Source organism: Alternaria arbusti (assembly GCF_024043155.1).
Source record: "Alternaria arbusti strain BMP 1465 chromosome Unknown scaffold_14, whole genome shotgun sequence".
Classification (NCBI taxonomy): domain Eukaryota; kingdom Fungi; phylum Ascomycota; class Dothideomycetes; order Pleosporales; family Pleosporaceae; genus Alternaria; species Alternaria arbusti.
In genome coordinates this window covers 604356-620236 of record NW_026249954.1, presented here as the reverse complement: position 1 = coordinate 620236, position 15881 = coordinate 604356, and the positions used below count along the sequence as shown (strand labels likewise).

Sequence of the window (15881 nt, the reverse complement as noted above, 5' to 3'; positions counted from 1 at the left end):
GCGCGTTCCGCTCTGCTGCCTAGGCTACTGTCCCGCGTTGCACCGGCCTGTGCTTGACGGCCTTCAATGCCACCGGTGCCATCGCCCAGCTGAGCTGTAATTCGACAATACTGCAAGTAAACCTCACTCGAGCTGAACGCGACGGGCATCATGGCGGCTCCACAGGACAATCGACCACGTGAAGAAGAAGACGAAGAGGAGGAGATTGACGACTCTGTACGCTCCCGTTCCAGCTTTGGCATTGGCAAGCGTCACTGACAGCATGTAGAGCTACAAGACTATCAAAGACGCCGTTCTCTTCGCAATCGACGTCAGTCCTACCATGCTTGAGCCACCGCCCAAGTCGGAAGACAAGAAAGCCGAGCGCGACTCCCCCACGTCTGCTGCATTGAAATGCGCCTACCAGCTGATGCAGCAGCGCATCATCTCGAACCCAAACGACATGATGGGCATACTGCTTTTCGGTACCGAGAAGACGGACTTGAAGGACGGTGACAACACGTTTCAAAACTGCTACCTCCTTGCAGACCTTGACGTCCCGTCCGCTCAGGACGTCAAGAGGCTCAGAGATATGGTCGAGAACGAAGACGAGGCCGAAGAGATATTGAAGCCTGCCAGGGACGGTGCCAGCATAGCAACGGTACTGTTCTGTGCAAACCAGATCTTCACTACAAAGGCGCCCAACTTCTCGTCAAGACGCCTGTTCGTGGTGACGGACAACGACTATCCGATCAAAGTCAAGGCAGACAAGGACACGGCAGTCACCCGAGCACGTGATTTGTATGACCTCGGCTGCACCATTGATCTGTTTCCCATCTCACAGCCAGATCATACCTTTGACCGATCGCGCTTCTTCGATGATCTTGTATATCCCACATCACCATCTGATCCCGAAGCCCCCGTTACTTTACCGTCGACCACCAAAGTTGCGAAGAGCGGCGAAGGCATTTCGCTCCTCAAGCAGCTCATATCCTCCATCAATTCCAAAGCCACACCCCGTCGCGCTCTGTTCTCGCTGCCCATGGAGCTCGGTCCTGATCTTCGCATCGGGGTGAAAGGATATATTCTCATCAAGCGCCAGGAACATGTCAAGTCGTGCTACGTTTGGGTTGGAGGTGAAAAGCCACAGATAGCGACTTCGTCAACACAACAACTGGCAGGCGATTCGGCGCGGGCCATGGAAAAGACGGAGATGCGCAAGGCGTACAAGTTTGGCGGCGATGCAATCACCTTTACGCCCGAAGAGATTACTCAGATAAGACAATGTTTTGGGGAGCCTGTGATCCGAATCATTGGCTTCAAGCCTCTCTCCAGCGTCCCACTATGGGCCAACACGAACAAATCAACATTCATCTACCCTTCCGACGCAGACTACATTGGCTCCACTCGTGTCTTCTCGGCTTTACAGCAAAAGCTACTCAAGTCCCAAAGGATGGGCTTGGTATGGTTCATTCCACGTCGCAACGCTGCACCTACACTTGCCGCTCTTATACCCGGTGAAGAGAGGCTCAATGAGGAAGGCGACCAGTTGACACCACCGGGCCTTTGGCTCGTACCCCTGCCTTTCGCGGACGACATCCGCCAATTCCCAACGCCACCAGAGCAGCCCCTCAAAACCACGGATGCGCTGACAGACAAGATGCGCCTCATCATTGAGCAATTGCAACTACCCAAAGGTGTCTACGACCCATCCAAGTATCCCAATCCAGACCTGCAATGGTTCTACCGCATCTTACAAGCGCTAGCCCTGGAAGAAGAACTCCCACTCCAGCCTGATGACAAAACGATTCCTCGCTACAAACAAATCGACAAGCGCTGTGGCGAGTACATTGAAGACTACGGCAGAGAATTTCAAGCAGCATACGAGCAGCAACATAAGTCTGCACTTGCCCACCGCGCTAAACCCACGGCAAAGAAACGCCCTGGCGGCGGCGCAGACCGTGACGACAAGCCAGTGCCCAAAAGGGTAAAAAAAGAGTCAAAAGTCAAAGCCGAAAGTGGAGACGAGGAAGAAGCAATGACTGACCAGCAAATGGCCGACCTGAATAATGGTGGAAAGATTAGCAAGCAAACGGTAGCCGTACTGAAGCAGTGGCTTGGCGCGAGGGGTCAGAGTACTGGGGGTAAGAAGGCTGAGCTTTTGGAGAGGGTGCAGGAATATCTCGACGGCAAGGGTTTATGAGGCCTTCTAATCGAAGGATGTGTGATGATCAAGCGAGGCGTTTCGGTGTCATGCTTCGCTCGCGTTGTCCCGCCAATCGAGTTCAGACTGAATTGCACGGATATGATACAGTAATCTTCGCACGCTTGTACCACGGGTATGCAATCTCTGCATGTGTGAAATCTTGTGTTCTTCTCATAATGTCATTGGGGAAATTCTTCATGACGCGTATGTTATGCATAAGAAGGGGGTCGAAAGCGACTCCCAACCTTGCCCATGGCCATGGAGCTTAATAGCCTTCTAGCGATCACGCTGTAGCTCAACCCTCTCCACCACTCGCGTTCTCATCCTCCGAATCCTCCTCGTATTTTTGTTGCGTGGATTTGTCTTCGCGCTTCCTCTTGGTGGCTTCGATACCACCAGAGGTCAGGTAAAGGAACTGTGGGTCCTTGTAATTATCCAGATGTGTGAAGAAGGTGTTGAATCTAGAGCTTGTTAGCGTTCATGTCCGGTGTCGTGAGATCCAGAAAGGAACTCACTGGTTGCCTTCTGCCTCTTCGCGGAAGATGCGCTGGTAAATCTCCTTCTCCTTGAAGTCTTCAATCTTGTCGTTGTACTTGTCAAAGTCAATCGTCTCGCGTCCGTGTTGCTTAGCAGACTTTGCATTGTACGAGTCGAACACCGGCCTCTCGAGTAATAAGCCCAGGCCGGGGGCCTTGGGTATCCGGACAACTTCGTTACCGAAACTCTTGTCCATGATTTCAGGATCGGTACCGCATCGTACTGTCAGGGCGGCCATGCCAACCATTTTGCGGATCTGGTGCATCATGAAGCTCTGGCCGTGTACCTTTAAGCTCAACCATTCTGTATCGTTGATAATGATGGGCTTGGGTGCGACTTGGAAGCTCTTGATGTAGCGCTGGGCGGACTTGTCATTGTACTTCTTGTGCACGGTGTAGTTGTGGTAGCGGTGGGTTCCAAGGTACTTGTCAAGTGCGGCTTGTACACGCGCTTGTCGCTCGGGAGATATGCGATATGCTTTCTTGACGTCCAGGTATGCCTTCTTCAGAGTTTTGATGGCTTCCTCGAGGACCGGTTGGTTGACTACGCCTTCAGGAAGGGGACGAGAACCGTCAGTGGAGCTGTCGAGAGTGATGCTGGGTTCATTTTGTTGTATCGTGTCGATGACTTGCTTGACCTCGTCTGGTGGGTTTCCGCTTGTGTCGAGCCCACCTTCGTCTGGCTTTGCAGTTTGCTCCGCCGCTTCGACGTCCGTAGGCTTCTCTTGCTTGGTCTGATGATCAATCGATGCATCGACTATAGGATCTTGTCCAGGCGGTGCATCGATCGCTTCAACGTTGTAAAGCGCTTCTTGTACGAGGGATCGTATCGAATCGTCTAGCGAGTCCAGAATGGGCTTGATGTGCTTCTCTTCCGTCTCGGGCCAGAAGTCGGCTACCTCAGCCTGTCGCTCACGGTATCCCTCCACATCGTTCTCCGCCTCCGCAAACTCCTCCAATTTTTTCCCTAGGTAGCTCGAAGGATGCGGCGGGAGGAACGAGTGGGTCGGGATCAAGTATTCGTACCACCGTGAGTCGCACGCCTGGTAACAGCTGAAGGAGCCAATGGTTCGCTGGATGCCCCACACCCTGATCTGCTCGGGGAGATGGCTGTTGATCTTGTCCACGATATCTTCCTCTTCGATGATCAACTTCAACGACACAATGTTGCCGGCTGCATGGACACCCTTGTCGGTACGCGCGCAACGAACGAGGGAGGATTTCTTGGGGTCGGATGCGTTTGCCTTGGATATGGCGCCAGCGGCGACAAAAGCGTTGAAGAGGTCTCCTTCAATGGTCTTTTGCTTGTAGTCGATCTGCATGCCCTTGTAGCCGGTACCTGAGTAGCCGATCATAACTGCAACTTTGCGCTTCGGCCTGCGCTCTTCTGCCTCGACTTCCTCTGCAGGGAACGCCGCAGGCAGGGCGGGCCGGTCCTCGCCCTTTTCCTCTTGCTCCTTATACTTGGCTTGTTGTTCGGCATTGCGGTCCCGTCGGTCTAGTTGGGTAGAGCTTGCTTAGTTAGAGACGGGCGCGGAGCAGATGGGCAACGACTCACTGATGTTCCTTACGCCCCATATTTCTTTTCTTATTCGGACGGCTTCCATGCTGGTGCCGTCCACCACCTCCCCGCGAAGCATTTCTGCGGTCTTTGTCGGCCCATTTGCGCTTCTTGTCGCGTTGGTCGCGGCTCGACGAATCATGGTCGCGGCGGGGTCCTTCGTTGTCCGACATGGCCGCTGAAGACGAGTGAGCAGCTTTGTCCGGTAGAGCAAGCTGCGGGTCATAGGTAAGTTGGTGTGGAAGTTTCAGCGAAGTGATTGGCACTAAATTTGGGTGGACTCGGCACGCACGCCTCACCGCCTGCGTCACCGCTTACTGCCGCATGCGTACCTAGGTAGTTCAATCGCGCGTGCCTGCCTGGACTCTTACAACATTTCCCCTTCGCTTCGACTCAACCACCCACTGTCTCGTCAGCCCCCCCGGCGCACGCACATCGCACAAGCTAGAGAACGATGCGCCCTTCCCGATCCACATAAGACCGTTCCAAACCGAGTGTCCCGTCTGCAACTTGGGCTGGCGCATGGGAATAAAGCCGTCCGTCCCCCACGCATCTTTCCGGCCGTCATCCGAGCTGAACCCGATTCCGTGCCTGCACCACCGCAATCATGGGCGCGGCAATGAAGGACCCCGTGGAGAAGAGCGGAGGGGATCCCGTACAAGCCGTGAAGCAGTTGCTCAGGACAGTCGTCCGTATGTTCTACGAGACTGAGCACATCGTCATTATGGACGCGCTCTGCTATCACGGCGCGCTGCCCGTGGCCGACATGACCATTATCCTCGACGCAGGCAAGAACTCGAAACATGTCAGCAAGGTTGCGGGTAAGCTTCGGGAGGCAGGGCTGTGTTCATCCTACACTCAGCATGTCCTGCGCCAGGGTGCAAACAAGGCATCAAGCAGAGAGTTCTTTTACATTGACTGGCGCCGCGCCGTCGACTCTGTCAAGTACAAGATTCACAAGATTGATGAGGGCATCAAGAGAGACGCGAAACCCACTACCGAGAAACCCGAGTTCAAATGCCTGAGATGCAAATCCACATACACGACCATGCAGGCGCTTGATCACCCCGATACGAACCCTGGGCCAGACGATAGCGGCTTCATCTGCGCGAGATGCGGATTCCGATTAGACGAGATCGACCAAGATATTCAAGCGGACGACGTCGACGACACCCCAGCCAAGTTCAATAAGCTGTTTGGCCCGCTGATCGAGATGATGTCAAAAATTCAGGACATGGGCAACCTTCCAGCGTTGGAACCGCCAGACATTATCAGCGAAAGGATCGAGCTTCCTCGAGATAGGAATGTCGACCCTGGTACGCAGGTCGAGGTTATCGAGACGACGGCCTCACGCCCAACCGCCGTCAAAGGCATTGACACAGGCCCAGAGAAGATCAATGTGCAGATAGGCTCGAGCGCAGAGCAAAACGAGAAGCAGCGAGCGGCAGACCGGGCTCGTCAAGAGAAGATATCCATGCAGAACCAGCTTCCCACTTGGCATACAAAATCAACTGTCATCAAAGATGCGGCAGGGAATACGACCACTGTAAAGCAAGAGGCAGACGGGATCGACAATGCCAGTATCAAGACAGAGGCAGGGGATACAATGGGCACCAATCAGAACCTTGATGCAGTCTTCGCCCAGATCGAAGCCGAGCGCCGCAGGAAGGAGCAGGAGGAGGAGGACGACGACGACGACGACGACGATGAGGACGAGTTTGAAGATGTCGATGTGGGCACGCCCAGTGCTCTACCGGAAGCGAAGCGTGTCAAGCTGGAAGCGTCCGCCGCTCCAACTCCTTCCGCCGCTGCCACACCAGCAGCAGCAACCCCAGCCGCATCCAACGGCGGCGATGAAAGCGAAGAGGATGAATTCGAGGATGTAAACTGATTGATCACATAGCGATGGCGTTTGTTTATCCAGGGTGGTCTCTGAAAGCATTGTCGGATGGCGTGTCTTTTCAATGGCGTTTTCGCATACACTGGGCTATGTTCACCGCTGGAAACATGGAAAGCGTTTATTTAGATTGCATGTACCAAATGAGATGACTTGACACTTTTGCACAAGGAGCCGAGCCATCGAAATAGCTCCAAGCATGCGACGAGGCGGTGTTGGTTGGTGTGGCCATTGAGTACATACAGCCTTAGAATACCAAGGCAGTGGAACTTGCAAGGGTCGTGTCCTAGGCGAGCTTGCACCATGCCACCTCAGATCCCCGCGTACCTTCACTAAGGCCTCCGCAGACCAGACCCCCCGCGAGCACACCAGCGCCCATCGCTGTCGCTTCAACATCTGCGCCGCTGCCCGATGGACCGAGGATAAAGCGCGAATCGACCATGGCCGCATCAACCAAATCCCTCTCGTCGCTGCTTGCGCAAGCCACCATCGCCGACCACGACGAAGTGCTCACGGCCGCCAATGCAGCCCTGGGCAGGTCCAAGGGTGATTTGGATGCGCAGCACACCAAAGCAGTAGCGCTGCTCCATCTGGACCGCTATGCGGATTCATTGCAAGTGTTTGAGGGTGCACACGAGCTGCAGGAGAAGGCGCGGTTCGAGTACGCATACGCCCTCTACAAGACTGGCAATGCAGCCAGGGCTGCCCAGGTAGCCGCAGCGGCAGGGCCAGACGCCGGCCGGGGGATGAAGCACATGCTTGCCCAGGCCGTATGTACTCGACGGCAGCGGGGCCGCAGACATCGCTGACATAGACACGCCAGGCATACCGCTCAGAGAACTTCGCGCACGCCACCAAGATCTACCGGGACCTCGCCGACCAGAACGTGCAAACCGAAGAGTACGATATCCGCATCAATGCGGGCGCCGTCGATGCACAGCTCGAGTGGACAGGCCAAGGCGAGCTTGCCCAGAAGAAGCAGCCCACACGTGAGGACCTCGACGTCTTCGAGACTGCCTTCAACGCAGCATGCGGCAGCATCTCTCGCAATGAATTTGGCCAGGCCCAAGTGTGTCTGAAGCGCGCCAAGGACCTGTGCAATGCTCTCTCGGACCTCAGCGAGGAAGAGAAGAAGGCCGAGTTGCTGCCAATTACCGTGCAGCAGGTCTATGTGCTCACGCAATTGGGCAAGACGGATGAAGCAGAGGAGCTGGCCACCAAGATCCCCTTCGCTGAGTAAGACGATCATGCCCGGCTCAGAACCAACACTGACAACAGCAGCATCAAGGAGCTCTCAACCCGCTACATCGCCCAGGTCAACACCATCGCCGCCTCGAAGCAGCACTCGAACCCGTACCTTTCACATCGTCTGTTCCACGCATCGCCGCAGCCCCCCGTCACCGACCAGCACTTCTCCTACCAGTCCAACATCCTGCGACAAGACGAATATGTCATGGCCCTGCTATCGCAAAAGGTCGCTGGCGTCGCATCGTCCACCGAGAAAGTCATCTCTGCATCGCCTGCTCCGTCCCTGTCCCCTGCCATCAATATGGCGGCGGTGCTCAACGCAGCAGCCCACGCCAGGAACGCAGACACCGAGAAGGCTGCGCTGAGGGAAATAGTACCATTGCTGGAAAAGAGACCGACCGATGTGGGTCTAATACTAACTATAACACACTTATACGTCATCACCAACAACTACGCTGCGGCAACACATCTCCTAGAATCCTTTTTCAAGCGTTTGGAACAGAGTGCCTCAGCGTCCGATCTCGACGTACGGTTCGCACCAGGGCTGATTGCCGCACTCGTCTCCCTGTACGCACAACAAGGCCGGCCCGGCGCGTCAAAGAACGAGCTAGCAAAAGCAGCCGAATACTGGCGGAAGCCTCACAAGTCGAAAACAGAGGCCCCATCAAAGTCTCTCATGGTCGCTGCCGGTACCGCCCTCCTTGATACTCATAATCCAGATAACGTTAGATCTGCAGGAGAGATCTTCAAGGGCTTGTACAACCAGGATAACGAAGATCGAGCGTCTATCGCTGGTCTCGTAGCCGCATATAGTATCACAGATCCATCGTCAATACCTGCGGATCTTTTGTCTTATCTACCAGAAGCCAACCGACTGGTATCCGACGTGGATGCCGTTGAACTTGAAAATGCAGGCGTCCCACTCGGTAGCCTCACGTCGGTCGATCTTGGAACAGAATCCCGGAAACGTAGCCTTGCACCAGCCAAGGAGGCGCCGGCCAGAGCGAAGAGGTTGCGCAAGTCGAGAATGCCAAAGGACTATGTCGAGGGTAAGAAGATGGACCCCGAAAGATGGCTCCCTATGCGTGATAGGAGCTACTACCGTCCAAAGGGCAAGAAAGGAAAGAAGAGAATGGAAGGCCTTACCCAGGGTGGAGTCGTGGCAGACGACAAGGGAACACCAGCCGCTCAGGAGAAGAAGGGTGGCGCTGAGAAGGGGAAAAACAAGAAGAAGGGCAAGGGTGGCAAGTGGTAGAAAGCAGCCTACGATGCTTCTCTAGACAAAAAAACACAGACAGATCTGTATCGCAATGCCATCTAAGACGATACACCATATGCGAGTCATGTATCGATACCCCCCCTGCTACATGCGTACTTGCTGCTGGGAACTTGAAGCTACCCCGCTATCCCTTCAATGACCAGAACAGCGCGTCACTAAGCATGCGTTTCTCAATCACTATTCCGATTCAGTAATTCTTCATCTAAAACATGTCGGACGAAAAGCGGAAAGACTACTGTTACACGCAATGGACACGTTACGCGCCAGAGTGGGCGAAAACTGGATACCACCAGAAGCCGAGGTTCACCGTGAACATCTCTACATTAGCTCGAATCGACTCTATGCCAAGTACTAAGTAGAGCTAGCAAGACCTTACATGCTCTTACGTCTGGGCTTAAGTTGTCCAGGATCAACGTGGAAGATCTAGTAGACCCCACCGCAGCTTCGAGACTGTTTAGCTCCTGTTGTACTTAAAAGGGTGACCGCATCTCGTACTCGCTGTACATGCTCTCTTCAATCATCTCCATTTTCGACAGCAAACTACCACATCACCTACCCAATTGCATACAGAACACTATTTCATAACATACAGAAAGATGCCGGGCCAACAAACTCGCCAGTGGGTTCTTGCCAACCCACCACTCAACGACCCCGTCATTGAGGGCAACGACGCGACCTTTTCGCTCCAAACCATTGACCTCCCAAGGCCAACCGCTGATCAAGTCCTCATCAAAGTACTCTACTTCTCCAATGACCCCGCACAAAGAGGATGGTGAGTTTGACCACACAAAAAAATCCCGTAGAACACGACTGACTTGTGTCTACAGGATCCAGAAAGACATGGACCCTGAGCGCCTCTACGTGGAGCCGGTGAAGCAAGGTGGAGTAATGCGTTCCTTCGCCATTGCCGAGATTGTCGAATCCAGCACCGATAGCCTGCCCAAGGGTCAACTCGTCATGGGCGACTTCGGCTGGACAGAATATGCCGTCGTATCCAACAAAGCCGTTCGACCCATCCAAGCCGACGAGAGCGCCGGCATCCGCCCCACGCACTTCATCGGTGCACTCGGCGGAACAGGCCTGACCGCGTACTACGGCCTCATCGACATCGCGCGCGCCTCTTCCTCCGACACGGTCGTCGTTTCCGGAGCTGCGGGAGCTACCGGCTCCATGGTTGTGCAACTCGCCAAGCACGTTCTTGGATGTCAACGCGTCATCGGCATTGCCGGTGGTGAGAAGAAGTGCCGCTGGGTCGAGAGTCTGGGCGCAGATGTTTGCGTCGACTACAAAGCCGCGTCTTTCGAGGCTGACCTTAAGAAAGCCACGGAGGGTTACGTAGAAGTCTACTTTGACAATGTTGGCGGCGACATCTTGTCGCTCATGCTGGGTCGTATGAAGCGCCACGGACGCATCGCTGCGTGCGGCGCCGTCGCAACGTACAACTCCATGGGCGACAGCGGCGTCAAGAACTGGTTCGAGATTATCAGCAATCGCATTGAAGTCAGAGGCTTCATTGTTATCGATGCTATTGAGTCGGGCAAGGCTGGTCAGTATATCCAGGAGTTGATCAAGGGAGTCAAGGGGGGTAAGCTCAAGGTTGGACCCGAAACGGAGACAGTGGTTAAGACTAAGTTTGAGGATGTGCCCAAAACTTGGATGATGCTTTTCCAGGGTGGCAACACGGGCAAGTTGGTTACGGAGGTACAGGCCTAGGTTAGCATACGACCAACTGCATAGATGTTGAGTCAATGTTACAAATGGAAAGTATTCAAACCGTGCATCGCACAGGAACAGGTGTGACATTTGCATATCCGGAGATGTATATCTACAGCATATGTCATTTCGTGTAAACCATAGGCCAATTCAGTCTTCGCAGTCGCTTTGTCCAACTGAATCACTCTTTGCCGTTGTGCTCCCTTGACTTGCATGCTTGAACTTGATGGCAAACGGCTTCTATATGACTGTAGCTTGCATTATATCTGCCGTTGACCCTTAGGTAGACTATCTTCCAAAAAGTAACAAGTCATTGCTATCTTTGGGGGTAGACGCTTTAGCGGGTGCTAATTGTTGTACATGGGTTTCTGTGCATCATGATAAGCAAATGTAGACAAAACTTACTCTGAGTGAGACGGCGGAGAAAGTCGAAGGTAGCTTCTACAAGCAGGTATGAGTCGCCGTATGAGTGTAAGATGTCTTCACTGCGTCGCGTGATATGAAGGAACACGAAAGTCATAGTTGATGACCTCTGAGTGACTACAGGTAGTTTGCCCACCCCTAACCTGCAAACTATGATGAGAACATGACGATACTTGTGAGTTGGCCCATCTTGAGGTACTCGCCAATGGAGAAGTGGTGGCACCACCCAAGCTTCCGTCGAAACGATCCACGCTGTAGACTTAGTGTAACATGCGCATGTTAGAGTAGCTACGCCTTACAAACGGAGTCATTAAGGAGAGTTCTGTCAGGTGTAACAGGAAGAAAACTGCGATGCCGTTATTTATTTCGTCATAGTCTACACGGAACCCTTCAAATATACCGCGGGTTGCCCTGCACGGTCTTCTTGACATTCTCGAAAGGTTCTAATGCGATGGGCGCTTGGTAGAGCTCCGGCACTCTCGCGCCCATGTAAACTTTTGCGCACCATCCTGCTTCGGTCTGTGCTCCCTTCATCTCGTAGTATTTTCTCGCAACCATAAGCGGTGTCAATGATCCGAATTTTGCAGTGTAACCAGTGACGGGCCGACAGTTGTACGGCACGCTTCGACATATCGAATCTGCATAGCTGCTGAGCTGGCGGTCCCACATGTACAATTGCTTCATATCGAGTTGTCGATGCTGCCGGAGCAACTTGAATGTGTTGCCTTGCAAGATCAACATGCTCATCCAGTAGATAAGGTAGCAAATGCCGGCCCCAAAGTAGTGGAAGTAGAAGACGGGATCGAATACGCGGTCTGCGCAAATATCCAGGAAGCCATCCATGAAGGCAACGTCTACCGTGTCGTATCGCGGACCGTGTCTTTCAAAGGTTGAGAGCCACTCAAAAGCACGGCTAGCGACTTGTTGCGAATCCTCAATGAGAGAATCAATCTCCTCCTTTGGACATTCTGGTCTGGTGGCCTTGTCCGTGCGCTCCAGGAGTCGTGGGATGTGTATGCAGATGTCGTTCAGAGCCACGTACGGATCCACTTTTGCCGCTTTGGCAGTCACTGCTAACCATTCCGTGCTGTCTAGCATTGAGGCCTTTCGCATGTGGTAGCCGATACTCAGCTAGCAGGCATTAGCGAGGCTGTACAGCATACGACAACACGATTCCTCATACCGAGTTGTACCGTATGGCGTGGAAAATTTGCATGCTCAACCGACTCTCGAACGAAGCTGGCCCACGCTGCTTAAGAAGATGTAGAAGTCCCTGGACATGGTAGAAAAAGCCATGACCTTGTGTAACACCTACGAAAACCTATGCGAGCGGTTAGACCTGATAGCAAGAGCATTGGATGAGATCGCTTGTACCTCGTAAAGCGTGAGCATATACGTTGATAGCAGTGTTTCGTCTTTGAGTGCTGTCACTGGATCTTGTATTGCGCGCAACATCTGACTCAGAGCTGTGCCATATAGCGACCTGGAGCGATGGATGAGCGGATGATTTCTGTTGTTCACCGCCAGTTGCGCTGCAGAGAGAGCATCGATTGCAGCCATGAGTACCGGGCTGTTCGCGGGCATAGTAGGTAGGCCAAGCATCAGGGCTGAAGGGGGCGGCAACGCCGGACCCTCAGCTCTGGGCAAATAGAGGGCAATGAAGGTTCCCAGATGCTGTATCCTGTCGGCGGCAACTGCGCTGACCTGCTTGGGCAGAGGCGCATCCTCAGGCTCCGTTTGCGCATCTTCTCTGCGTACGATGGCCTTGCTTGCGAAAGTTGCGTCGTTTTGTGAGCTTGACGAAGCTTGACTGGCGTATTTGTAGCGATTCTCATCCTCCTTGATCAGGGATGGCTTTTCTCCGTGTGCATTGAAGTTGTGGAGAATAAAAGCCTGTGCTGGCCGATAGCCAGGGCATTTTGTTCCGCGCCTCACGCAGGTATTGCACTCTGGTTTGGTCTCGTCGCATCGAACCTTTCTTTTCCTGCACTCGAAGCAGCCAGCCGATCGCTTTGGCATTGTGAGACTACCAGTGGGACCGCCACTGTTGAGACCTGGGAGGATGCGATGAGATATGGCACAAGATGGCTGATGTGTAGTTCCGTCTCCTGTCTTTCCGGTATGGACTGGGCTGCTAGGGGCGAGGACAGTGAAGGGCGCACACCACGCACCGCCCGCAGACGCGGCCGCTAGAGGCGATGGCCAAGAGGCACCCCGTATTCAACGGTGTTGGCCAATCAGTAGTGGCGGTGTCAGCGCTATCACCGGCTGGCTTCCAAGCTTTGCAGCCCTTCCCGCATGTGCTTCCCCTGGCATGCTCGTGCCAAAGTGACGGAAAGTGATGAGGGGTTCGAAGAGCTCGTTGCTTTCCGGGCGCTTCCTCGGCCCAGCAGGCGCGCGTCTTTACTGGAATGGAACAACTTCTCTTCCAACAAAGTATGGACTATGCATTCCTCGCGTGTGCCTAAAACTCGCGATAGTCCTAAATCCAAAACACGAGCCGAACGCTATCCCGGGGCGACCCCGCGATGCGGTGCAGTCCGGTGCACGGCTTTATTCGCTCTAAGCGAACCTTCCAAGGTTGGAAGCGGCGGACCGTCCAACGCAATAAAGGAGACGAAATCATGACGGGACTCTAGAAATCGACAACTTAGTCGATTGCTTGATGTTCTGGCGTATGGCGATATCGGTCGAGGGCGGAGGGAGGAAACCACGGCAAATGAAGTTGGGAAGCCGTCGTGATGTCTGCGACTGGTCACCTATTGACGGAAATTTTAGTACATGCGTCGATAGTCATGCCACATGTCATCGATGACTGTGGGAAGCGTACAGCGTCTGTCTCAACATAAGCTGCAGAGTAAGACCGCGATGTTATATGGTCCGCCATTGCGACACGCGCTTTCATCCTGGAGGATCCTACAGCACGTGGTCGCCTCTCCATCCGGCAAGGCTTTGCGAAACCTCTCCACTTATTTCGTATTTAGGAAGAAACTGCGACCAACGCGCAAAGACACATTACCCACACATGTGGTGGCTTGTGTGTCAATGGTGGAGCCTCATCGGCATGCAACACTAGTAATTCCAGCGTATCGTCGGTCGACGTACTACAGGTCAGAGGACTCTCGAGCAGCGACACGAATCATTCTAACTAGCATTTCATGGGCAAACAATGGAGAACCACCGAAAGTGATCAAGACATGGCAACAGGACCTGGCCATTGATCTTACAAACTACCACTATGCTGTAACGCTGGTATCTGCTTCAGGTGAACAAATTTATCGAACGCACCAGTCAACGACTGATACGAGTCGATATGGCCGGTCCACCCAAATCTCCTCGCTTTGTTAACGCTCAACGTTGCCGACCACGTACGCTGAAACACCCAATCCTGGAAAGCCCACGTACCAGATGCCCAAGTCGCCTTCGCTTCAGGACAACCGTTCTTTTCACAGATGCGCTCCCAGACCTCTTGCTTGTCCACAGCCCACTCAGCCAAGCTGAGATCTAGTTGCGTCTCTCCTTCTGATGGACGAGGCTTTTCAAAGATCTGCTCACTTGTTGCGCGGGCCCCTGCGTAGGCGGCAATGCGTGGCCACATGTATCTCCACGAAAAATAGTCACCGTTGACGACATTGAAGGCCTGATTCCCAGCGTGTGGATGTGTGGAGGCCCATACGGTCAGGTCGGCAATAAGTCTGGAGTCGGAAAGGTCGTCGTATCCTTCCCAATACAGCTGGTTCGTCGGCATACGCGCCTCAACGCCCATCTCTTTGCAAACGAGAAAGTACAAGGCATATGTCAAAGCTGAATTCATGCCGTTTGGCTTGGACGTGTGGCCGATAATGGCTTCTGGCCGGATGACGTTCCAAGTCCAATTCTGGCCAGTTTGGCGTGTCGTTAGGTAGTCTTCTTGGGCGAAGTAGAAGTTGCCAAGCGGACTTTCCCTTCTGGGCTCTTCCTCCCGAGCTGGAGATGGCACGGGACTGACGTGAACATTGTAGTGTTTTCCTCCAGTCTGAAGCGTACAGTTCTCTAGACTGGGAGCCACGACTAGTAGAGCGTCCAGGAAGTTGGCGAAGAGCTTTTCGTTGGCGTGGTTGAGTTCCGCAAAGTCGTCTTTGTGTACATACGAAGAGAAGTATGCATGAGTAACATCTTGGCATGCTGAGCGCATCTTTTTGATCAAGGCATCGGGATTATCGGTAAGATCGAGGGCTAAAAACATTATACGGTCATCGTGAACGGTGGTCTTGAAGGGCGACCGCGACGTGACGACAATCTTCCTCCACTCGGCAGAGGTCGTATTCTTCACGAGGTGCTCGATGATGGCTGAGCCTGTAATTCCATTGCCACCTGTAACTAGTGCGACTTTAGACATCTTCTTTGGCGTACAGGAGAATGAGGACCTGTTTCCAAAGGGTATGGGTATGGAGTTGCAGTTGCTGGGAAGGATGAGCGGAGGAGATGCTCTGCCGATAGCGAATTATCAGGAATGGGACTGCGCCCTTCAGTCAACGATGTCTTCCATATATCTATCGCAATGCGCACGAACTGTACTTTGAGCGCGCCATCTGCCAAGATTGTAACCCGCCTCTACGCAAACGCGGATGCCAAGTGGCATTGGCGCTGCCGAAACTCCTTGCAGTCTGGGGTAAGGAGGTCAGCAACGATGCCATTGGCGACACCAGCATCTTGGTAAGGGTGTTCAATGAAACAAAGTACGGCTTGGTACACCCGTGTGGCATGGGTAAAGTGGTATTTCGCCTTCCAGGCGTAAGATGTAGTGACGTTGCGGGGAAGCGTGCAAACAAGATGCCATACAGACCTAGCACTCGTAATCAAGAGATTGGCGGCAGACACAGGTCACAACACACATAGCTATGTCGCTCCTTCTAGTGGACGGAAGGAAAATGCCGCCAGCAGCTGGTATGAACTCTACCATCAGGTCGATTGCGCTGATGACCCGTAATCGGGACGCTAGCCTACAGCCAGCAGTACTACGGTCATGAATAGACAAATCCTCCTTGAAGATAAGTAAG

At 53.5% G+C, this 15881-nt stretch overlaps 7 protein-coding genes across 7 annotated transcripts; 4 read left to right on the top strand and 3 right to left on the bottom strand.

Annotated features, from left to right (window-relative positions):
* Positions 1 to 150: 150 nt before the first annotated feature.
* Positions 151 to 2182, top strand: KU70 (ATP-dependent DNA helicase II subunit 1; the record flags this gene model as incomplete). The annotated part of the gene is made up of 2 exons (XM_051449286.1): positions 151 to 216; positions 269 to 2182. The coding sequence occupies 2 exons, from the start codon at positions 151 to 153 to the stop codon at positions 2180 to 2182; spliced, it is 1980 nt and encodes a 659-aa protein (XP_051299705.1).
* A 298-nt stretch (positions 2183 to 2480) lies between these two features.
* On the bottom strand, positions 2481 to 4455 carry J4E86_008775 (uncharacterized protein; the record flags this gene model as incomplete). The annotated part of the gene is made up of 3 exons (XM_051449285.1): positions 2481 to 2646; positions 2701 to 4219; positions 4293 to 4455. 3 exons carry the CDS (start codon positions 4453 to 4455, stop codon positions 2481 to 2483), a joined length of 1848 nt encoding a protein of 615 aa, XP_051299704.1.
* A 434-nt stretch (positions 4456 to 4889) lies between these two features.
* J4E86_008774 (uncharacterized protein) lies at positions 4890 to 6173 on the top strand (the record flags this gene model as incomplete). Its single annotated transcript, XM_051449284.1, has 1 exon — positions 4890 to 6173. The coding sequence occupies one exon, from the start codon at positions 4890 to 4892 to the stop codon at positions 6171 to 6173; it is 1284 nt and encodes a 427-aa protein (XP_051299703.1).
* A 446-nt stretch (positions 6174 to 6619) lies between these two features.
* Positions 6620 to 8682, top strand: J4E86_008773 (uncharacterized protein; the record flags this gene model as incomplete). Its single annotated transcript, XM_051449283.1, has 3 exons — positions 6620 to 6949; positions 7003 to 7415; positions 7461 to 8682. 3 exons carry the CDS (start codon positions 6620 to 6622, stop codon positions 8680 to 8682), a joined length of 1965 nt encoding a protein of 654 aa, XP_051299702.1.
* Positions 8683 to 9302: 620 nt separating this feature from the next.
* On the top strand, positions 9303 to 10419 carry J4E86_008772 (uncharacterized protein; the record flags this gene model as incomplete). The annotated part of the gene is made up of 2 exons (XM_051449282.1): positions 9303 to 9478; positions 9534 to 10419. 2 exons carry the CDS (start codon positions 9303 to 9305, stop codon positions 10417 to 10419), a joined length of 1062 nt encoding a protein of 353 aa, XP_051299701.1.
* Positions 10420 to 11232: 813 nt separating this feature from the next.
* On the bottom strand, positions 11233 to 12861 carry J4E86_008771 (uncharacterized protein; the record flags this gene model as incomplete). Its single annotated transcript, XM_051449281.1, has 3 exons — positions 11233 to 11973; positions 12026 to 12163; positions 12217 to 12861. 3 exons carry the CDS (start codon positions 12859 to 12861, stop codon positions 11233 to 11235), a joined length of 1524 nt encoding a protein of 507 aa, XP_051299700.1.
* A 1204-nt stretch (positions 12862 to 14065) lies between these two features.
* J4E86_008770 (uncharacterized protein) lies at positions 14066 to 15220 on the bottom strand (the record flags this gene model as incomplete). The annotated part of the gene is made up of 1 exon (XM_051449280.1): positions 14066 to 15220. The coding sequence occupies one exon, from the start codon at positions 15218 to 15220 to the stop codon at positions 14066 to 14068; it is 1155 nt and encodes a 384-aa protein (XP_051299699.1).
* Positions 15221 to 15881: the final 661 nt, after the last annotated feature.